Source organism: Haematobia irritans, chromosome 5, assembly GCF_050003625.1.
Source record: "Haematobia irritans isolate KBUSLIRL chromosome 5, ASM5000362v1, whole genome shotgun sequence".
NCBI classification, from domain to species: Eukaryota; Metazoa; Arthropoda; class Insecta; order Diptera; family Muscidae; genus Haematobia; species Haematobia irritans.
This window is the reverse complement of record NC_134401.1, coordinates 94416047-94440566: the sequence shown is the minus strand read 5'-3', so window position 1 is coordinate 94440566 and position 24520 is coordinate 94416047. Positions and strand designations below refer to the sequence as shown.

General features: G+C 30.1%; 1 protein-coding gene across 8 annotated transcripts in view; it reads right to left on the bottom strand.

Annotated features, from left to right (window-relative positions):
* Nucleotides 1–438: 438 nt before the first annotated feature.
* The window catches only part of LOC142241126 (PDZ domain-containing protein GIPC3-like), a 167304-nt gene continuing 143222 nt past the window's right edge, over nt 439–24520 (bottom strand). For 6 of the 8 annotated variants that reach the window (XM_075312867.1, XM_075312865.1, XM_075312864.1 and 3 more), the window contains 6 exons: nt 23030–23158; nt 22581–22800; nt 22282–22511; nt 19727–20227; nt 14752–14855; nt 11151–11554 (listed from right to left, as the gene is read on the bottom strand). In XM_075312867.1, the coding sequence (XP_075168982.1) occupies nt 11212–11554; nt 14752–14855; nt 19727–20227; nt 22282–22511; nt 22581–22800; nt 23030–23158 (1527 nt within the window). In that variant the 3' untranslated portion in view covers nt 11151–11211. Of the gene's footprint in view, nt 1899–11150; nt 11555–14751; nt 14856–19726; nt 20228–22281; nt 22512–22580; nt 22801–23029; nt 23159–24520 lie in introns of those variants that run through there. The other 2 variants (XM_075312868.1, XM_075312869.1) reach the window with 2 other exon arrangements.

Sequence of the window (24520 nt, the reverse complement as noted above, 5' to 3'; positions counted from 1 at the left end):
ACAAACATTCTTTTCCTCTGTTGGTTAAGCTACACTTGTAGTTTAGTCAATGCATGGTTTTAAGCTGAAATAAAAAAAAAACAACAATTTTAGACTAGGAAAAATTTCTTAAAACAAATCGGAGAAATTTCACCCATATAAATACACTTTGAATGGCCTGAAATCCAGTACTTCGTTTTTCGTTGTTCGATCGAATCTAATTTGTCGAAATATTTCTTTTGTTACAAAGGTATGAAGTGTTTTTCAAATTTTGTTTCGCCGGAGTCGGAGTCGAGCAACATTTATACGACTCCGGCTCCGACTCCAGCAAAATCTTCAGACTCCGACTTCAAGACTCCTACTCCGGCTCCGACTCCACAGCCCTGATTTGGACAACCTATCCCCAATATGAATAAGATTCCACCCGTCTAAACATGTTATACAAAAGCTATCGAAAAATGTGTGATATCGAAAAGTTTTCTCATTCTTTTATTGAGTAGAGAACATCTAAAGTTGCATTGCAAGAAGAATTAGATAAATCTAAGAATGAACTATAGGAATAATACCTTATATCACACATTGATAAAATGGTACAGAAGAATGTTAATTTGTTTTATTTTAAATTTGATGCTGAGTTGTTGAATAATACTTTCACATGTTCATGGAGCTCCGCTACTTTTTAAATGTCAGTTAATAGAAAATAAATTTAAATATCTTCTTTACGGTTAACTGTAACTGAAAAAGGTTCAGCTTTTAAATTCTAAACAGGCACATGGACCACATGGACAAGATGACAGATATGTCCGGTATAAAAGTTGATTAGCTAATGTAGCCCTAACGGAGCTTCATGAAAATGCGGATAAAACTTCAAAAAAAAAAAATATAATTTTTTCATATTTTCAATAAAATAAAAGACTCAAGCCGTAAACAAGGGATTTATGAAGCAAATTTTTTTAATATATGAGTTTATGTTTTATATTGGTTTCTATTTAAGATAATAGTAAACATTAATGCAAATTTTCGTAATTCTATGTGTATGTATTTCTGACCATACAGGGCATATCATTGAATAATAATTTATAATATTTTTTGTGGTTATTCGTTTTTTGATTTTAATTTAATGTTTTTATGGTTCGTTTTAAAATATAATATTATTTTTTATGTATGTATCCATGTTTTTTGTTTTTTTACTTTACTTTTCGAATATGTATTTTTTTCTAATATATATTTTTTTTATAAATAAATGAATGAATGTAATTTTGTAAATGTCTTGAATGTAGTTTTCTTAACCAAAACAAAAAAAGAAAATTAAGCTTTTCAAGAATGAAGGCATATGGTATATAAAAATGTAGCTAACACAGATTTGAGAACTCATATTAATTAATTCAACTAAGAAATAAAATAAAATCAAAACTAAATAAAAAAAATCTAATAGTAAAAATTGTGATTGATTCTCTTGAACAAATAACACATAAATGAATTTTGTAATTATTTTCAAAATTATAACAAATTATAAATATACATTAAATTAAATGCTTATTAATTTATGGGAGTGTATGTTTGTGAAGATTTATTTTAATTTTTTTTTATTTTGTGCTGTTGCTGTGTTTTTGAAGGGGTGCTATGCATGAGGCTTAGGTTCGATAGTTCTTTTGGTTTGGGTTTTCTAATTTTCTGGAATGGTTGTTAAAGTTTTCGATAGGGTTGAATTTATTGTAGCATTATTCTCTGAAACTGCACTATTGTTAAGTGTGGTGCTTGCAGAACCTGCAGTAGTATTGGCACAATCATCGAGATATAAATCGATTTCTGGTATGGGATCACGCCAGTAATTGAAATTCGAAAATTCAAATGCTGCTGCTTCATCGGCTTTAATGGGCGGAAATAGTTGATCAACAATATAGGTCATGCTGCAATAGCTGTAAAAAAAAACAAGATGAAAAAACGAATAGTTATAAAAACGAATTTATAAAAAATGGGAATACACACACAGAAAAAAAATCCGTAATTAAACTAACGCTAAATATAATTTATTTTTATTGCAAAATAATTAATGGTTTTTAGTTAAATTTCATTATAAATAATTAGAAAAAATAATTTATAAATAAATGCCAATACACACAGAAAAAATGCGTAATAAAACTAACGCTAAATGTAACTTATTTTTATTTTTTTTGATTGTAGTTAAATTTTATTATTTTTCTTTTCTATATTTCAGGCTCACTTAGACTATTTCCATATCCATTGCGATACCACATGAACTAAAAGTGCCTATTACACATGGATACTTCTAGTTTTAACTTTAAAAACTTTATTTTAATTAAAATTTAATAATTTTAAAGAAATTTCGCCATAATATTTTGTAGATGATGAAATTCCTAAAACTTTTATCAGTGTGTTCGATGGCGTACCCAATTCTCTATGCGTATTACCTCTTCGAACATTTGACTTCGTGGGGCTCATCCGCCCAATGTATACAATACAATGCAAGACTACACGCAAAAAAATAATTCTTTCCTCCCAAACGAAATTTTAGACAAACAAAGTTCGTTTCTCATTTGCTTTTCGCTGTAAGGAAGTGTATTTGGAAGAAAAGTATATACTTTTTGTGATAAACGTTTATTCTTTTCCAGGATGTAAAAACAATTTCATAAAGATTAACTCAAAAAAAATTTTTTTTCTGGCTAATTGCATTTTCCCTCACATCTTTCTCACTTCCACGAATATTTTTAGTTCTTAGCACCTTTTTCTGTAATACAAACAATGTAGAAGAAATTATACGATTTTATAAATTTTTAAAATTTTTTTACCTTTCGCCTGGACGGAGAATCGAACCGCGGACCATGCACTTTGTAAGCCAACACACTAACCACTGAGCTATGTACCTGTTATGGTCATCAAGAGATAAATATCCATATAAGTTATATTTATATAGCATAGCTTGCGGCGCCCACGAACCGAATAAACAAAGTTTATTTAACAGAAACAAACATTTAGTTTGGCACCGTGGAGCAGTGGTTGCTACGTCTGACTCTCATGCCAAGGGTCGTGGGTTCGATCCCTGCTTCGACCAAAGTTTTTTTTTTTTTTTTTTACATACATTCTACATATGTTCCGAAGATTCCGAAAAAAAATGTTCAACATTACATTGTACTATATTAAATTTTGAACTGTAAAATGTGTTTTATTAAAGACCAAAAGTCAGAAAAGAAGAGTGTTTGATATAAACGAAATGGACTCTGTTGTTGTTTCAAAAATAACTTTTTTTATTGAAAAAATAAAAACTTTGTAACAAACGAATTTTTTTGGTGATAGAAGTTTAAAATTTTCGAAGCAATTCAAAAAACTCTAACAAAAGAAAAACGTTTTCGGTACACGTTTTCCAAACGTTTTTTTTCTTTGCGTGTAATAACTCAATCATATTACACTTCCAAAATCCAACTGAATTTCAACTGTCAGTTGCCTTATAAAAAAGGGTTTCAAATTCATTTTTGGTAGATTTCGAGCCTAATGTGTTTTGGATTCAAGAAAATTTTTATCTTTGAGTGTAAAACTTTTTAAATGCGTCTACTTGTTCTCCTTTATATTAGGGTTACAAAAGTCAAAAGTAATTTTTCGAATAACCGACTTTTCTGAAAATAAGTCAAAATCGAAACCGTCTTTTTGTAGTCTTCAAATGTGACTAATCGATTTTAGGTTCAAAAAATCGAAGTCAAATTTTTATATTTTCCTAGGTTATTAGGTTAGGTGGCAGCCCGATATTTCAGGCTCACTTAGACTATTCAGTCCATTGTGATATCACATTGGTGAACTTCTCTCTTACCACTGAGTGCTACCCGATTCCATGTTAAGCTCAATGACAGGGGACCTCCTTCTTATAGCCGAGTCCGAACGGCGTTCCCCATTGCAGTGAAACCACTTAGAGAAGCTTTGAAACCCTCAGAAATGTCACCAGCATTACTGAGGTGAGATAATCCACCGCTGAAAAACTTTTTGGTGTTCGGTCGAAGCAGGAATCGAACCCGCGACCTAGTGTATGCAAGGCGGGCATGCTAACCATTGCACCACGGTGGCTCCCTATTTTTATTTTTAACAATACATTATTAATTAGAAAAATTTTCTTCGAAATAAAATTTTGACAAAATTTTCTATAGCGATAAAATATTGACAAAATTTTCTATAGCGATAAAATTTTGACAAAATTTTCTATAGTGATAAAATTTTGAAAAAAATTGCTATAGAGATAGAATATTGACAAAATTTTCTATAGAGATAAAATTTTGACAAAATTTTCTATAGAGATAAAATATTGACAAAATCTTCTATAGAGATAGTTTTGACAAAATTTTCTATAGAGATAAAATATTGACAAAATTTTCTATAGAGATAAAATTTAGACAAAATTTTCTATAGCGATAAAATTTTGACAAAATTTTCTCTAGAGATAAAATTTTGACAAAATCTTCTATACACGGATAAAAAAGACTGTTTTTCATATGTTTGGCTATAAACATTATATGTTTGGAACACAATTTTTTAAACACAATATTTTTGAGTGCAAGCATATAATGTTCATAAACTAGCATAACATGTTTGGGACATATATGTTAATATGTTAGAACATATTATGTTTGGGACATAAAATGTTTGTAAATATAATATGCTTGGATGCAAACATATAATAATTTAGAAATAGCCTATAAACATATATGTGTTTAGTAGCTTGGAGCGCTATTTAACAGGGAGCGATATTGAATTAAGTTGGTGGTTGTTGCTTGTTATTACACAATTAAAATTTTATTTTTCCTTGGGCAATTGATCAGCTACTTCTTTGATCCTTACAAACTGTGTGGTCCGCTGTTCGAATCCCCGTCCGGCAAAAGGTAAAATTAAAATAAAAAAACATTCAATTGGATAATTTCTTCTACAATGTTTGTATTACAGAAAAAGGTGCTAAGAACTAAAAAATCTCGTGGAAGTGAGAAAGATGTGGGGGAATATACAATTGGGCAGAAACAAAATTTTGAGCATTCGGGTCGAAAACCTATGTTGTTAGCACCTATATTACTGTTTATTTTCATAATTCATTATGATTGTAAATATATAAATAAATAAATAAAATTTTGAGCACAATATTGTTTGGGAGAATTTTTTAAGCATATAATATTTTTGGGTGCAAAATGCTTCCAAACATATTATATGTTCACATAATAACATATTGTTTTTTGGAAGACAACATTATTGAATTTGGATGCAAAAATACAAAATGTTTGGAACTTAGACTACCCAAACATATATTGTTTAGACCAATATGCTTTCAAACATATTTTATATTGGAAGAGATCAAACATATAAATGTTTGGGCAATACCCAAAAATGTATATGCTTGAAGCAAAATATGTTTGGGAGTATATGTTACAGAAGCGATTTTTTGTGAGCGTGTAGAGATAAAATTTTGACAAAATTTTCTATAGAGATGAAATGTTGACAAAATTTTCTATAGAGATAAAATATTGACAAAATTTTCTATAGCGATAAAATTTTGCAAAAAATTGCTATGCACGCAAAGAAAAAAAACGTTTGGAAAACGTGTAACAAAAACGTTTTTCTCTTGTTAGAGTTTTTTGAATTGCTTCGAAAATTTTAAACTTTTATGACCAAAAAATTCGTTTGTTACAAAATTTTTATTTTTTCAATAAAAAAAGTTATTTTTGAAACAACAACACAGTCCATTTCGTTTATATCAAACAATGTTCTTTTCTGACTTTAGGTCTTTAATAAGACACATTTTACAGTTCAAAATTTAATATACTACAATGTAATGTTGAACATTTTTTTTCGGAATCTTCCGAACATATCTCGAATATATGTAAAAAAACAAAAACAAAACAAAAGCTTTGGTCGAAGCAGGGATCGAACCCATGACCCTTGGCATGCAAGTCGGACGTAGCAACCACTGCTCCACGGTGCCAAACTAAATATTTGTTTCTGTTAAATAAACTTTGTTTATTCGGTTCGTGGGAGCCGCAAGCTATGCTATATAAATATAACTTATATGGATATTTATCTATTGATGACCATAACAGGTACATAGCTCAGTGGTTAGTGTGTTGGTTTACAAAGTGCATGGTCCGCGGTTCGATTCTCCGTCCAAGCGAAAGTTAAAAAAATTTAAAAAATTTTTAAAATCGTATAATTTCTTCTACATTGTTGGTATTACAGGAAAAGGTGTTAAGAACTAAAAAACCTCGTGGATGTGAGAAAGATATGAGGAAGAATGCAATTAACCAGAAAAGATTGTTTTTTGAGTTAGTCTTTATGAAATTGTTTTTACATCCTGGATAAGAATAAACGTTTATCACAAAAAGTATATACTTTTCTTCCAAATACACTTCGTTACAGCGAAAAGCAAATGAGAAATGAACTTTGTTTGTCTAAAATTTCGTTTGGGAGGAAAGAATTATTTTTTTGCGTGTAGAGATAAAATTTTGAAAAAAATTGCTATAGAGATAAAATATTGACAAAATCTTCTATAGGGATAAAATTTTGATAAAATTTTCTATAGAGATAAAATTTTGACAAAATTTTCTATAGAGATAAAATTTTGACAAAATTTTCTATAGAGATAAAATTTTGACAAAATTTTCTATAGAGATAAAATTTTGACAAAATTTTCTATAGAGATAAAATTTTGACAAAATTTCTTATGGAGGAAAATTTGAAAAAATCTCTGCAGAAAAGAAAATTTTCTACAGAAATAAACTTTAAACAAAGTAAAATTGTGGCTAAATTTCCTTTAAAGTCAATATTAAAATGAAATAATAAAACCTAAGAAACATTTTCTTCATAATAACCACAAAACTTAGATCAAACACTGCAAAATAAGATTTTTTTGTAGTTTTTGATAAAATTTACTTAAAATTTTGGTAAATTATTTTTGGTAGATTATTTAAGGAGGACATGTTTGGAAGTGCTTTTAAGGGTGTGCCTTTAACATAGAACAACTTCCCAATTTGTTTGTTGGATAATTATAGTGCACGATATAATTACTTCCCTGCCAATATTTCTTAGAATCCCCAGCACGTCGTAAATAATATGTAAATCTGATCGGAAGTGTGCCGTCGGTATTAAGAAGTTGTACCACCCGTGTAAAAATTGGAGGATCTAATTAGATACGATTAGATCTCAAAATTGGCCACTTTAGATCTATGCAGATTCACCCACATATAATGAGATAGAATTATATATAATTCCACATATGACTATATCTAACATTAGATCCAACTATATATAGGGATAGATGTAATTATATCTAAGACATTAGATCTAGGCCAATATTGAGATCTGAGCAGATCTACTTTTATAGTAATTAGATATGATTATATCTTACCATTTTTCGGATCTACTCGTATCTAATCGTATCAAATTAGATCTCTCAATTTTTTCTCGGGCACGCCAAAGTTACTAAATTAAAGGGTTATTAGAGAGACTATTATTAAGAAGTTTTACCACGGCAAAGATACTAAATAAAGGGTTATTAGAGTATCTTTACTATGTGAGAGGGCATTTTCATAGTCTTTAGTAAATAATTGGGGGTGGAGATTAGAGGTGTGCACGTGAGTAATATTCTACTCACACTCACGCACACTCACGACGGAAAAATCTTACTCACGCACGATATTGTTTGGTAGGACTCACGCTCACGCACACTCACGACAAGAAAATTTGTACTCACGCACGAAAATACCGTGACTGACGAAAAATATCGTGACTCACGAAAAATGTCGTGACTCACGAACAGTTTTTTGAGTAATTTACCTTAGCGACGTGTCTGAAAACATGAGCATTATTAAAATCGAGAGCGTTATTACACTCTTAACATCACAGTTGTCACTAAAATTGTAAATGAATTTAACTCTTTAGCGTTTTATGTTAGGTTAGGTTAGGTGGCAGCCCGATTCCATGTTACGCTCAATGACAAAGGACCTCCTTTTTATAGCCGAGTCCGAACGGCGTTCCACATTGCAGTGAAACCACTTAGAGAAGCTTTGAAACCCTCAGAAATGTCACCAGCATTACTGAGGTGGGATAATCCATCGCTGAAAAACTTTTTTGTGTTCGGTCGAAGTAGGAATCGAACCCACGACCTTGTGTATGCAAGGCGGGCATGATAACCATTGCACCACGGTAGCTCCCAGCGTTTTATGTTGGTGAGCGGGATTATTTTCGTGAGCGTAAATCTTTACTCACGCACACTCACGAAGATAATATTTTCGTGACTCAGGCTCACGTACGACATTTTGGTTTGTTAATCACGCTCACGCCGTTGCCATGAGCGTGACTCACGACTCACGCGTGAGTCACGAAAATTTTCGTGAGTCACAATTTCGTGTAGAGGTGTGCACGTGAGTAATAGTTTACTCACGCTCACGCACACTCACGACTGAAAAATTATACTCACGCACGATATTTTTTGGTAGGACTCACGCTCACGCACACTCACGAAAAGAAAATTTGTACTCACGCACACTCACGCACCAAAACGTCGTGACTTACGAAAAATACCGTGACTCACGAAAAATATCGTGACTCACGAATAATTTTATGATTAATTTACCTTACCGAAATGTCTTAAAACAGGAGCATTATTAAAATCGAAAGTGTTACTAAACTCTTAACATCCCAGGTGTCACTAAAATTGTAATTGAATTTAACTCTTAAGCGTTTTATATTGGTGAGCAGGAATATTTTCGTGAGTGTAATTCGTTACTCACGCACACTCACGAAGATATTATTTTCGTGACTCACGCTCACGCACGACATTTTGGTTTGCTAAACACGCTCACGCACACTCACGCTGTTGTCATGAGCGTGACTCACGACTCACGCACGAATCACGAAAATTTTCGTGAGTCACGACAATTTCGTGTCACGTGCACACCTCTAACCTCTAGTGGAGATGACACATTTCGGGTCTTGGTAGCTAGTATTTCGTTTTCAATCAAATTCCTTTCATCTTCTTTGTCCAATCCAGTTGTAAATAATAGTTACATCGTCTGATATTCGAAAATTCAATTCAATTTGAAATTCACCCTAGCAAAAAAACAGATCTTTAAAAAATAGTTTAGATCCTCAACTGGTAGTTGGGAAGTGGCAGGCGATTTATTGTCAGGCTCACTTAGACTATTTCCATATTCATTGTGATACCACATTAACTAAAAGTACCTATTACACATGGGTACTCCTAGTTTTAACTTTAAAAACTTTATTTTAATTAAAATTTAATAATATTAAAGAAATTTGTCCATAATATTTTGTAGATGATGAAATTCTCAAAACTTTTATGAGTGTGTTCGAGTCTCTACGCATATTACCTCTTCGAACATTTGGCTTCGTGGGGCTCACCCGCCCAATATATACAATACAATGCAAGACTAATACCTCAATGATATTACACTTCCAAAATCCAACTGAATTTCAACTATCAGTTGCCTTATAAAAAAGGGATTTCAAATTCATTTTTGGTAGATTTCGAGCCTAATGTGAATGAGGTATAATGCTTGGAAAAGGGTTTGATTTCAAAGATATTTCCAATGTGTCATTACCTTGACATTTTATAAAATTTTCATAGTATATTTTTAGGCGCTTTGACGATTTGACCCTATTTACTTCTTTTTGGGGATATTTTTCAGAACAATTGTGTATAAAATATAAAGGAAACCAAACGTTATCTATAATACAAATAAAATACAGACCAATGCTTGGAAAAGGGTTTGAATTCAAGCGTTTCATATTGATTCGTAGCATACTTTTAGGCGCTTCGATGATTTGCTTTTGTTTGCTTGTTATTGGGCCTGTCTTTCGGAACAATTGTGTGTAAAATACATTGGAAAAGAAGAAACAAACATAATCTATAATATAATATAAAATATTGTGGTTTTTGGTAATGAAAACAACCATTTTTTTCGCTGTGAGAACCACGCATAATATTGACTTTAGGCAGAATAGTAACGATTGTCGTTACTAGTGTATATTTTATGTATTCTATGTAAATTATTACAATTATAAATTTTATAAAATTTCAGTAGCATACTTTTAGGCGCGTCGGTGATTTGGCTGCGTTTGCTTCTGTTTGAGCGTGTATCTTTCAGGACAATTGTGTTAATTAAAATAAAAATACAGTTAGGGAATATCAGAAAATAATAAGATTTCATAGACCACTGGTTGGAAAAAGGCCTAGAATTCAAGTAATTTTCAAACGTTTCATAATCGTTACAAAAAAATGTAGCATACTTTTAGGCGCCTCGCTATTTTAGTATTTTTTGCTTGTTTTCGGGCGTATTTTTTTGGGGGTAATTCTGTGTAACATATATTGGCAAAGAAGAAACAAACGTAATCTATAATACAAATATAATACTGACGTTTTTGGCAACGAATAAACAATCTCAAAAAATAAAACAAACCAAAAAACCAATTTTGAATATTTATTGTTTGCCAATTTTGTTTTGAAAAATTTACAAACAGCTGCTGTATTACATTTAATGTTGTGTACATATAGTATCACATAAGATATATTATATGTAGGTAGTAATATTGTTTGTAATAAATAACATTTTACGGTATATAATGTTCTTTTTTATTTAAAAACATATTTTGTATATTGTCTCATTAAGGCAATTTTTAACACAATAGTCTTACATCAAATCCTTCAGACAAGAAAAAAAACCTCACAAGATTTATAAAAAATCTTACAAACAAAGGTACTGAATGTAACGCTTCTTTTTGGTCAACTTAAACTAAACACTAATATTGCACAATATGTGGCTAGGATTGATCTTAGAACTAAACAATAACTTAGGTAACTAATTAACAGTAAAAATAATAATAATAATAATATTTTATTTATTAATATGTAATAATTGATAAATGAATCAACCGACAACAATACTATGATAGTTGTTTATAGGATTTTTTTTTATAATCTATAATGGGATAATTTCACATTATTGATATGAAATTGAGGAAATTAGTTCGAAGAAGGACTTATAGTATAAGGAAATATATTATTAATTTAATGTGTTAAGGCTAAAATGATAAAGGCAATTCAATAATTGCATACTAAAAAACCAGGTAAATAAATATCACATTTTCGTTGTTGGTATTTATAGCAATTTCTTTTTTTTTTGTTCATGTTGGCTCTCGAAGAAAACTCTCTCGCTTTCTTTTGACTTCTTAGCACACCGAAGAAGTATTCAAAAGATTCCCATCAGAGTCTATAGTATTAATTGAGGTTGGTTTAGCTGCAAAAGGGATGGGGGTTGTGTGACTAGTATTTATTGCCACATTGAGTGTATCCATTCCAGAACCATCAATACTAACTGATTCGGATACATCTATAACTATGCCATCATCATCGTCGATATATTCATCACTGAAGATATCCTCGTCACTTTCGGTATCGCTAAATTTAAGTTCTTCCTCCTCATCGTCATCGAATACATCGGTTTTGTAATCGAAATCATCTTCCAATTGAGGGAAATATTCATCGACTTCTAGTGACTGATTGATGTAACCACTATAGTAGGGTATAGGAGGTAATAAATAGGTTTTTTGTTGTTGTTGTTGCAAACATAAGAAAACAAAAAATAATAGTGAAAATAGAATAGATTTTGAAATTTTTTTTGCTTCGAAAAGAAAAAGAAAAGGAAAAGGAAAGAGCGAAGATAAACAAAGCAAAACATAAAACAATTGATTGACTTTGTTTTACATATTCACGATAAGTAGAAATAATAATGGTTTATGGTCATGGAGATTCGTGTGGATCAATTAAATTAAATGTAATATAAATCAATATTTTCATATTTTACTTAAAAATATAACGGAATTATTTAAAATTCTGCATTTTGCAATAATGTCTAAATAAACTAATGAAAATTTTAAAATAATGATACAAATCTCATTTATCGATTTTTTGGTCTCTTTTTAAGATATACAGTCGACTCTCGATAATTTGAAACTCAAGGGACAAGAGAAAAAGTTCAAATTACCAAGTGTTTCAAAATAAAAGATTTTGTCTTTACTTTAAAATTTTTGTATTGCTCCGAGCCAAAGAAGGGGAGAATACAAGTAAGGATACTTTTAAGACACAATTTTCTTTTAAATTTGGGTTTTGTGTACTTGCTTCTAGGAAGCAAATTTTAATTTTTTGCTTTTTAAGCTTTTTTATACCCTGCGCCACACTATGGAACAGGGTATTATAAGTTAGTGCATATGTTTGCAACACCCAGAAGGTTACGAGATAGACGCATGGTGTCTTTGGCAAAAATCCTCAGGGTGGGCTCTTAAGTCGATATATCGATGTCCGTCTGTCCGTGAACACATTTTTGTAATCAAAGTCTAGGTCGCAGTTATAGCCCAATTGACGTCAAATTTTGCACAAGTATGTGTTTTGGCGCAGAATAGCCAAAACGCATACTTGTGCTGCTCGATATATATATATATATGTATTAGAAGTTTAGGAAAATTAGAGTCATTTTTATGACTTTTCGACTAAGCAGTGGCGATCTTACAAGGAAAATATTGGTATTTTGACCATTTTTGTCGAAATCAGAAAAACATATATATGGGAGCTATATCTAAATCTGAACCGATTGAACCGAAATTTGGCACGCATAGCTGCAATGCTAATTCTACTCCCTGTGCAAAATTTCAACTAAATCGGAGCAAAAAATTGGCCTCTGTGGTCATATGAGTGTAAATCGGGCGAAAGCTATATATGGGAGCTATATCTAAATCTGAACCGATTTAAACCAAATTTGGCACGCATAGCTACAATGCTAATTCTACTCCCTGTGCAAAATTTCAACCAAATTGGGGTAAAACTCTGGCTTCTGGGACCGTATTAGTCCATATCGGGCGAAAAATATATATGGGAGCTATATCTAAATCTGAACCGATTTCTTCCAAAATCAATAGGGATATATTATGAGCCAAAACACATACTTGTGCCAAATTTGAAGTCGATTGGACTAAAACTGCGACCTAGACTTTGATTACAGAAATGTGTTCACGGACAGACGGACATCGCCATATCGACTCAAGAGTGTCTATCTCGCCTCCTTCTGGGTGTTGCAAACATATGCACTAACTTATAATACCCTGTTCCACAGTGTGGCGCAGGGTATAAAAATGTGTTCACGGACAGACGGAAAGACGGACAGACGGACATCGCTATATCGACTCAAGAGCCCACCCTGAGCATTTTTGCCAAAGACACCATGTGTCCATCTCGTCTCCTTCTGGGTGTTGCAAACATATGCACTAACTTATAATACCCTGTTCCACAGTGTGGCGCAGGGTATAATTAAGTCAATGATTGAAAATTTTAAAATTTTCAATTAAAAAATTAATTGATACAATTAATGATTTAATCAAATTTGGTAGACTAAGGCAGTTAAATAAAGTAATGGTTTTTTTCTTTAAATTCTAACTAAAAATTTACTCCAAACAATCAATTTTTTAATCGAACTAAAAACAATTGAAAGACAGTGAAGAGAGTAATTGAAAATAGTTACGTTTTTAATGAAAACATTAATTGATTTTTTTTCAATCAGCATTAATTAAATTTTAAATTGAATTGAATCAATTAAAAAAATGATTGAAATTTGCTAATGAAATCAATTAATTTTTAATCAAGTATTTTTTAATGTCCATTTAAAACTGTGATTGATACTATCATTTTGGTGATTGAAGATATTTCAATTAAAAAATTACTTGGATCAATTAATTTCGTGATTGAATCAGAAAAAAGTTGTGTGTGTATAGACAAATCCACTTGCCCGCAAAATTCCGATTTCTGAGAACTATTTTTTTGGCCGAACGAAATTTTCCTTTGATGTCAAAAAATTTTCTTTAAAAGCAAATATTCGAGACAATTGCTGGGTGGTTTGCTTTAAAAGCAAATATTTTATAACAAATGAGGTATCAAGTTTTTTAATAAACCTAAATTAAAATGTCATTCATTGCATTGTATATAAAGCCAATAAAAATTTTTTCACCTCCAGAATTCTCCATGAACCACTTAATCATTTCTGAATACAGTTAGACAAGTAGACTTAAACAATATACATGATCGATATGCAACTTACTAAAACTAAATGATGTTCATTTTCTTGAATATGTTTTTTTTTCTTTTGTAATCGATTAATCGACAATATATAATGTAGTATTACAACAAAATACTTTAAATAACAGTTAATTTTCTTATTAATTTTAGATTACGTTTTATTATTTTTTCGATTGTTCGTTTGTTTCTTCTTTTTTTTTAAGCCAATTATATAAATAAGTTAATGTCTATGTGTTGAGTATAAATGAGAGATGTGCTTCACATAAGCTCTACCATTATGTCCTTGGGTTATTGTCCTTGGTGAGATTTAAATGTGAGTGTGTTTTAAGATCATCATATACAAATAAAATTGCACAATACACCACGTTTACAAATACAAACTTACAAACTAGTCAAGAACAAAAGGATAGGCATTCATTCCATATTTTAGCATTTGCTGTGATGTTAATTTTTGTTGTTGTTGTTTTTTTTTACAGAGATTAAACATTACACCATGTGAACTTACGTATGGTTAAATGGTGGATGTATGTATAGATTTTTTTTATTTTATGATGGAATGTGGTATAATAGTAGCAGTACACAGCAATAGATTGGAAATTTTTGGGAAATTTTTTTTGTAGCTTTTATTTTTTAAATAAAATACTTACGAGGATTGGAATGTTTGGGTCAACTCATGTTTTAATTCTCCTTTGGTATTGATGGTGAAAATACGTTTAATGGGAATACCAACGGCACGGTAAGCCCAGACGTCCTATTATAAGAAGAAAGAAAAAAAAAACAAAAGAAAATAAGCAAGGAAAATAAATATGATTATGATTGGATATTTACAGAGAATCATTTAAAAGCAGCATTTATTAGAAATAGCTAAAACCAAAAAGGGAAAGCGGTCGCAATTTTCTCAAATACCAAACATTGTCTGAAAACTTGATTACTCTAAAACATGTTTTCGTTTGGCCGAAAAAAAAAACAAATAAGGCGAAAAAGGGGCTGTCGTAATAAAATGAGAAAATTTTTCTATTGGAATAAAATCTTTGAGAAATATTTGAAAAAAATTTCTATGACTATAAAATTTTTGAGAAATTTTTCTATTTCTCTAAAACATGTCTTAGATCGGCCGAAGCAAACAAAAACGGTTATATAGGGTCACTCAAAATAAAATGAGCCAAATTTTCTATCAAAATATATTTTTTAAGAAAATTATCTATAAAAATAAAATTTTTGAGATTTTTTCTGTTACTCTAAAACATGTTTTAGTTCAGCCGAATCAAACAAAAATTTACTCTAGGACCTGTCGAAATAAAATAAGAAAATTTTTCTATCGGAATATAATTTTTGAGAACATTTTCTATAGAAATACAATTTTTAAGATTTTTTCTACTGAAAAAAATGTGAGAAAATTTTCTATCGAAATAACATTTTTGAGAAAATTTTCTATTGTTTTTTGCTATTTCTCTAAAACATGTCTTAGATCGGCCGAAGCAAACAAAAACGGTTATATAGGGTCACTCAAAATAAAATGAGCCAAATTTTCTATCAAAATATTAAGAAAATTATCTATAAAAATAAAATTTTTTAGATTTTTTCTGTTACTCTGAAACATGTTTTAGTTCAGCCGAATCAAACAAAAATTTACTCTAGGACCTGTCGAACTAAAATAAGAAAATTTTTCTATCGGAATATAATTTTTGAGAACATTTTCTATAGAAATAAAATTTTTGAGATTTTTTCTACTGAAAAAAACAAATGTGAGAAAATTTTCTATCGAAATAAAATTTTTGAGAAATTTTTCTATTGTTCTAAAACATCTTCTATTTCGGTCGAAACAAAAAAAAGGTGATATAGGACATTTCAAAATAACATCAGCAAACTTTTCTATCAAAATACAATTTTTGAGAAAATTTTCTGTTATTCTAAAACATGTTTTAGTTCAGCCGAATCAAACAAAAATTTACTCTAGGACCTGTCGAAATAAAATAAGAAAATTTTTCTATCGGAATATAATTTTTGAGAACATTTTCTATAGAAATAAAATTTTTAAGATTTTTTCTACTGAAAAAAATATGAGAAAATTTTCTATCGAAATAAAATTTTTGAGAAAATTTTCTATTGTTCTAAAACATGTTCTATTTCGGTCGAAACAAAAAAAAAAACTAACGCTAAATTTGACTTATTCTTATTGGAAAAAAATTATTTGCTTGTAGTTGAGTTTTATTATTTTTATCGAAATTTTCCACAGCTTAATGAAATCTTACTTTTTTTAAGTATGTCTCAAAAATTTCATGAACTAAACATGAGTATAAAGTTCAATGACCGTACACGTCAGTTCAATATGTAAATAAGTTCAATATGTAAGTAAGTTCAATATGAACTAAGGGTGCCACCGTGGTGCAATGGTTAGCATGCCCGCCTTGCATACAGAAGGTCGTGGGTTCGATTCCTGCTTCGACCGAACGCCAAAAAGTTTTTCAGCGGTGGATTATCCCACCTCAGTAATGCTGGTGATATTTCTGAGGGTTTCAAAGCTTCTCTAAGTGGTTTCACTGCAATGTGGAAGGCCGTTCGGACTCGGCTATAAATAGGAGGCCCCTTGTCATTGAGCTTAACATGGAATCGGGCAGCACTCAGTGATAAGAGAGAAGTTCACCAATGTGTTATCACATGGACAGAATAGTCTAAGTGAGCCTGATACATCGGGCTGCCACCTAACCTAACCTAATATGAACTAAATCAAAAAAAGATTTTCGTACGATTCCCAAAAATAGTAAGAATGAACTACTGTATGGTTAAAATGGTCATGATTTGGCGCCAATGATTTTCTTCTTTACTTTTAGTTAATGTTTTCTTCTATGAGATGATGTAATTTCGTGAACTGCAGTTAAAAAGTACAATAGGGCATTAAAATTTCCTGGTTTTAACAACGCTTTGTGGAAATCTCAAAATGTGGAGTAAAATTTAGTTCAATTTTCGTGCGAGGTAGTTCATTCTTCCTATAAAACAGTTCACTTTTTTTCGGTGTAGGCCATTTCAAAATAAAATGAGCTAACTTTTCTATCAAAATAAAATTTTTGAGAAAATTTTCTGTTACTCTAAAACATGTTTTAGTGTAACATTTTTTCCATCGGAATACAATTTTGAGAAAATTTTCTATTGAAATAAAATCTTTGAGAAAATTTTCTATAGAAATAAAATTTTTGAGAAATTTTTCTATTACCCAATAATTTGTCCGAAGATGATATAGGGACTGTCGAAATAAAATGAGCAAATTTTTCTATCGGAATATAATTTTTGAGAAATAAAAGTTTAGTGAGAAAGTTCCAAATAAAATTGACTGTGTAGATACAAAAAAATATAAAGTTAAATTTTTGAGAAAATTTTTTATAGAAAAAAAAATTAATAACATTTACTATGGAAATAACATTTGTGAAAAAAAAAATTATAGAAAGAAATTTGATAAGCATTTCCTACAGCGATAAAAATTACATAATTTATTATAATTACAAATTATAATAAACTTATTTTTACGGGCACTGGCAACTAGAGGTTACACTGCAAAAAAAAGCATGCCCGGTTCCAAAGATTTTGTCTTTACTTTAAAAATGTTGGTATTGATTCCGAGCCAAAGAAGCGGATAATACAAGTAGGGATACTTTTAAGACACAATTCTCTTTCAAATTTTGGGTTTTGTGTACTTGCTTCTAGGAAGTAAATTTTAATTTTTCGCTTTTTCAGCTTTGTTTCTTCATATGCTATCAAAGTCCTTTAAAAACGAGTTAACGACAACTTTATTTTCTAAATTAAGACCCGACTTCCAGTAGAAATTATGCTATGTTTCAAGTAAAAAACGTCTTTAAAATAAAGTATTGAAAAACATGTCCTATATTTGAACGATTTTTTGCTTTGTAGTCAAGATGCAAAAAGACAACAAATTTAAAGACAATTTCATTAAATTTAAATAATTTTTCTGAATTATTAAAGTCAAGTTGACCTTAGCTCAAACATTTTTTCTTTCAAGTTATGATACCCATTTTTAAGTGAAATCACTTAATTATAAGGTCAATACGACTTCATCGAAAAGTTTATCGACTTTTGGACAAGGAAAAAAACTTTATATTAGAGAAATGCGTCTTCTATGCTCAGCAAAATTTGCATTCGTGTTTTAAAGACATGAAATCATTGATCTCACGACAATATTTTTTTCAGTGTATAGGCCTAAATTTTTACATTAAGAATATTCCCTGAATTTGCTCAAGTATCTGAATTTTTCTCAAATTAAGGTATAACAGCAAACAAAATGTTTGTATTTATGAGCTTTTAAGGATATTAGAAAAAATAGAGCACAAATATAGAATAGAGCTATTTTTGGTACTTGAAAATACTATGGGTAACATTTAAAATTTTGTGTTGTTTGCTAGGCCATGACGTGCAAGAATACAACAGGAAATGCTAGCTTACCAGACTTTATCTATGATGGTAGGCGTTATTAACTACAATATATTGGAGTGTTACTAAAATAGTACCACACTTACATATGTCCGTGAGTGTAAATATTCACACTCACAGTGGGTTTTTGCTAAAGGTTTACTCATGCTAGAGTCCCGGCAATTACGTGCTACATGCACTCACTGAAGTCGGATAAATTGGAGCAATAAATCTGAGCTTACTTGGCCGATACGTACAATAATTTCCCCAATTACTCGTTACGTTAGGCCTAGAGACGCTCAAACTTGTCTAACTCCTGTGAGAAAACGCAGCCTGCAAAATATGTCTCAGTAGTGGCGATGCTATTCTCATTCGGCAGAGAGAGTGACTTCTTTAAGTCAGTAATTAAGAGTACTGTGTTGTTTTTTCTTCAATTTATTATCAAATCCTTCAATGTAGAAACATTCTGAGCCCCAGCCCCAGTCTAGTGGTTAGATTGTTGTTTGGTTTCTTGTAGACAATGCCAGTATTTTTCTGGCTCTTGTCCCCAAATTGTGACGCTTTCGTCCCCAAAAATCCCAAATTTGAATTAAAATTCCTCAAGAAAATAGTTTTTATAAAAACAAAAATAAAGCAATTCGCTCTGCTGCAGAAAATCGGTAATAATTTAAAAATTGTAAAAAATATAAAATTTTTGTTATACTAGGTTACGGGCTGCAATAAGATCAAGATTTCGAAATATTAAACCATAAGAGAGGTGAACATCTACCCAAATGCTCGAAAAGCGAAAATGGAATTCGCTCTCCATGTATTTATGAACGAAATTTTATTTGTAAATACTCAAGTAATAAAATTTATGGGATATATTGTCCAAATCGGTGATGAACACTGATGAAAGCGCAACATTTTGGTCCGAGGCCTCACGAAGTGATTTCACAATTGTACAAAAATTTCTTAGATGAGTAAAATTATAATTCGGCGCTTGGATCCGCATAATAAAATCATGTGTTCGTTTCTAGTCCAAACAAATGAGTCTAAATAATATCAGAATTTTAGCTAATCAGAAAGAATAAATCAAATCGAAAGATCGAATATAATAAAATCTAATAAAAATCTATAGCAACGTTTTGATTGTAACACTTTAGCGTTCTATAGAGTTATTGCCATTACGATAACACTTCCTCACCAAATAAAAGCACTTACATTTATGCGATTACCATAGCCGGCATAGAATGGATCCTTGTTGGGGAACAAATCTCGAATATCCGAGAGGCAAGCAATTTTAAATTGTTCCGGCTTGCGTTCAATCACTTCACGATGGAAGGCCGATATCAACGATGTTGGATTCAATAATAATGGTCCATCGGGTAACTTTACATCACCTTGACGTATGGAACGTAAATATTCACGTGTAGCTCTTGATTGACCAATGGCACGAGCAGATAAATACAATAGCTTATAGCCATTCTGTTCAATTTTCGAGAATAGTTGAGCCACACCCAATTGTGCCCAATCCTTGCCAACCATTGGCAATAGATGACCCAAAACATCCGATTTGGTAATTGTACCATCAATATCGGATATAACAACCTTATCACTGTGTCGCCAACGGAAGAGGTAGCATTTGCAACGTGTTGTACCCTGATAGGCTGTAGTAACACTGAATTCAATTTCATTCATGCCTTCTTTAAGGTTGAGTTTTTTCTGTAAAGAAAAGAAATATTGAAATTAGTTTAAGGATGAGATAAGAGTAAAAAAAGAATAAAATAAAATAATAAATAGAAATAAATTAACAACTTTTTAAAAAGTTGAATGTAATTTGTTCCAACATTTGAGATCGATTTTTTCAACTTTAAATCAAATAGCCAAATCTGCCTATGCAATCTTCTATAGAAATAAAATTTTGACAAAATTCTCTATAGAAATAAAAATTTTGGCAAAAATTTCTATAGAAATAAAATTTTGAAAAATTTTTTGATAGAAATAAATTGTTTACAAAATTTTCGATAAAAATAAAATTTTCGATAAAAATAAAATTTTGACAAAATTCTCTATAGAAATAAAATGTTGACAAAATTTTCTATATAAATAAAAATTTGACAAAATTTTCTATAGAAATAAAATTTTGACAAAATTTTCTATAGAAATAAAAATTTTGGCAAAAATTTCTATAGAAACAAATTTTTTTATAGAAATAGAAAATTTTGGAAAAAAAAATTCTATAGAAATAAAATTTTGTCAAAATTTACGATAGAAATAAAATTTTTCAAAATTTTATTTTTTCGAAAATTTTGTCAAAATTTTATTTCTATAGAAAATTTTGCCAAAATTTTATTTCTATCGTAAATTTTGACAAAATTTTATTTCGATAGAAATAAAATTTTTAAAAATTTTTCTATAGAAAAACATTTTTGACAAAATTTTCTATAGAAATGCAATTTTGACAAAATGTTCTATAGAAATGCAATTTTGACAAAATTTGCTATAGAAATTTTATTTCTATCGAAAATTTTGTCAAAATTTTATTTCTATCGAAAATTTTGTAAATATTTTATTTCTATAGAAAATGTTGTCAAAATTTTATTTCTATAGAAAATTTTGTTAATATTTTATTTCAATCGAAATGTCTGCCAAAAGTTTTTTCTATCGAAAATTTTGTCAAAATTTTATTTCTATATAAAATTTTGTCAACATTTTATTTCTATAGAAAATGTTGTCAAAATTTTATTACGTAGTTTTGAGCATTGTTGACCTATTTTATGATTATTGTGTTTATTAATCTTGTTCGGCTTGAGGTCATGACACAGTCGATTATTGATTTTTTTAAATATTTATTTCCAATATTTCGGTTAGTGCCACTAACCATATTCTGGGATTTTGTATCTACATAAAATAGTGGCAGTAACCGAAATATTGGAAATAAATATTAAAACAAATCAATAATCGATTGTTTCTATGACCTCAAGCCGAACAAGATTAATAAACACAATAATCATAAAATAGGTCAACAATGCTCAAAAATACGTAATAAAATTTTGACAAAATTTTCTATAGAAATAAAATATTGACAAAATTTTATATAGAAATAAAATTTTGACAAAATTTTCGATAGAAAAAACGTTTGGCAGAAATTTCTATTGAAATAAAATTTTGACAAAATTTTCGATAGAAATAAAATTTTGACAACATTTTCTATAGAAATAAAATTTTGGCAACATTTTCTATAGAAATAAAATATTGACAAAATTTTCGATAGAAATAAAATTTTTACAAAATTTTCGATAGAAAAAACTTTTGGCAGACATTTCTATTGAAATAAAATTTTGGCAAAAATTTCTATAAAAATAAAATTTTGACAAAATTCTCTATAGAAATAAGATTTTGACAAATTTTTCTATAGAAATAAAATATTGACAAAATTTTCAATAGAAATAAAATTCAATATCTTTAAAATGTTAAATTTTTGTGTTAGGTCATACTGTCAAAGTTCATTTAAAAATTCGACACAGTTACAATTCAAAAAATATTTCATATTATATAATATAATAAAATAATAAAACTGAAAAAAACTTTTTTCATACTAACCACAAAAATTTGATCAAAAACTTCAAAATAAGATTTTTTTTAATTTTGTAGATTTTTTTTAACAAATTTTCTTAAAATTTTGGTAGATTGTTTTTGGCATGAGTGGCAACCGTGGCTGCTACTATATCCAACCTAACCTTATATTCTATCTACTCTATCTATGATATACTTACTATGGACTCGGAACTAAGACGTAGTGACTTCTTGTAGTGTTCATTTTTATTCTTATCTATAGTCGATTCACTCTTTGATGAGGCCTGTGATAGATCTTCCATATTCTCCATAAGAGCTGAAGTATTTTCAGCATTCATAGTGGAATCAGTTTTACTTAGAGTGCGATCACTCAAATCTGGGGAATTGGGACGAGTGGTTTGGGTTGTGGCCACTGCAGTTTGATCAATTTCTGCAAGAAACAAAAATGAAGAAGATAATTACTTCAATCACAAAAATTGGTTTTGAATTTAAAACTCACCTTTGTCTTCAGATTTATCTTCAATTTTAACAGTCTTTGGATTAGTTGATGTTGCGGTAGTTTGGTTGGCATTTTGTGAACGTCTCCAATACCACCAGGAACGTTTAGCTTGATTCTGAGTACCAGTGGGAGTGCCACCTTCAGCATCAGCCTTATTGACTGCATCAGCGGCAGCAACGGCATCTTGTTTAGCATTAACCATTAATTGATCAATGGCATCCTTGTTTTTAAAGGGAATTAAAAAATAATTTTAAAATAGCCATACATTATGCGACGTAAAAAATTCTTACAAAACTAACGAAAGTTTTTTTTTTGAAATAGGGAATTTAGTGCAAAAAAGCAGTTTTTTTAATTTCTTCCTTATAGAGTATGTATGAGTTTGGGGATATATGAATGTGTAGTGTAAAAAAACAAAATCGTTATATACAAAGACTTCATAACAAACTTACATTAGTCAAAGGCTTCTGGAAAGTTATAATGGTCATGACAATTGGACATGCAGCCGCCCAGCTGTAGTACTTGCCATTAAGGCGGACCACTAAATTAGGCGATGAAAAGATACTGGGATTTTCACACACCTATACGATTTCACATTTCAAATTGGATCCAGCGTTTTAACGATACATCATTGAATGCACATAATAAGAGATAGAGTGTTTGTGTATGGTATGTATAATAGGAGAGAATATTTTGTTTAATTGTTAATAGATTAATTGTTGTTGTTGTTTTTCTCATTGAATAATTTTTATTAATTGTTTATAATGATTGATTTATACTTTACTACTAAAATCTCAAAAGGAATATTTAACAAAAAAACAAAACAAAAATAGATTTAGCCCCACAAAACTAACGGAAAGAAATATGTGAATTCAAAATGATTTTAAATATCATTCAAAGGCAACTTGTTTCAATTCAAATATTTGCCATAAGTTTGAGTTTAAGCCAGGTATACACCTCTATGTGTAACCATATATGCTAACGAAAATTTCGTGAGGTGTCGATATTGATTGTTAACATTTTGCTCTCATAAGAAATTCATGGGAAACAGTTTTATAGGCACGCAAACGAAAAACAAAACAAAAATTTCTTTTAGAGGGAAGTGAATTTGAAAAATTAAATTTAGAAAAAATATGGAAAAAAAAATTGGTAAGTATTAATTACCATTAGGATTTTATTAAATATTTCTCAATTTCTCATCGTCCAAGTACTTAATGAGAGGAAAACCCTTAGAAACCATGCCAAAAAAATTGAAAAAAAAAATTCCAAACAAAAAAAATCTTATTCTAATATAATTTTGTCAAAATTTTATTTCTATAGAAAATTTTGTCAAAATTTTATTTTTATAGAAAATTTTTTCACAATATTATTGCTATTGACAATTTTGCCAAAATTTTATTTCTATAGAAAATTTTGTCAAAATTTTATTTCTATAGAAAATTTTTTCAAAATTTTATTTCCATAGAAAATTTTGTCAAAATTACTATATCGAGCCACCGTGGTGCAATGGTTAGCATGCCCGCCTTGCTAGAAGGGATCGTGGGTTCAATCCCGACTACGACCGAACTTCTAAATTTTTTTTTAGCGGTGGATTCCCCTCTCAGTAATGCTGGTGACGCTTCTTAATGTTTCACAGCTTATATAAGTGGTTTCATTGCTATGTGAAACGACGTTCGGACTCGGCTCTAAAAAAGGAGATCCATTGCCATTGAGCTAATCATGGAATCGGGAAGCACTCAGTGATAAGAAAGAAGTTCACCACTGTGGTATCACAAAGTGGACTGAATAGTTTAAGCGATTCCGAAATATCGGGCTGCCACTATACCTAACTTAGGTTAGGTTAGGTGGCAGGCCGATGTATCAGGCTCACTTAGACTATTCAGTCCAATGTGATACCACATTGGTGAACTTCTCTCTTATCACTGAGTGCTGCCCGATTCCAT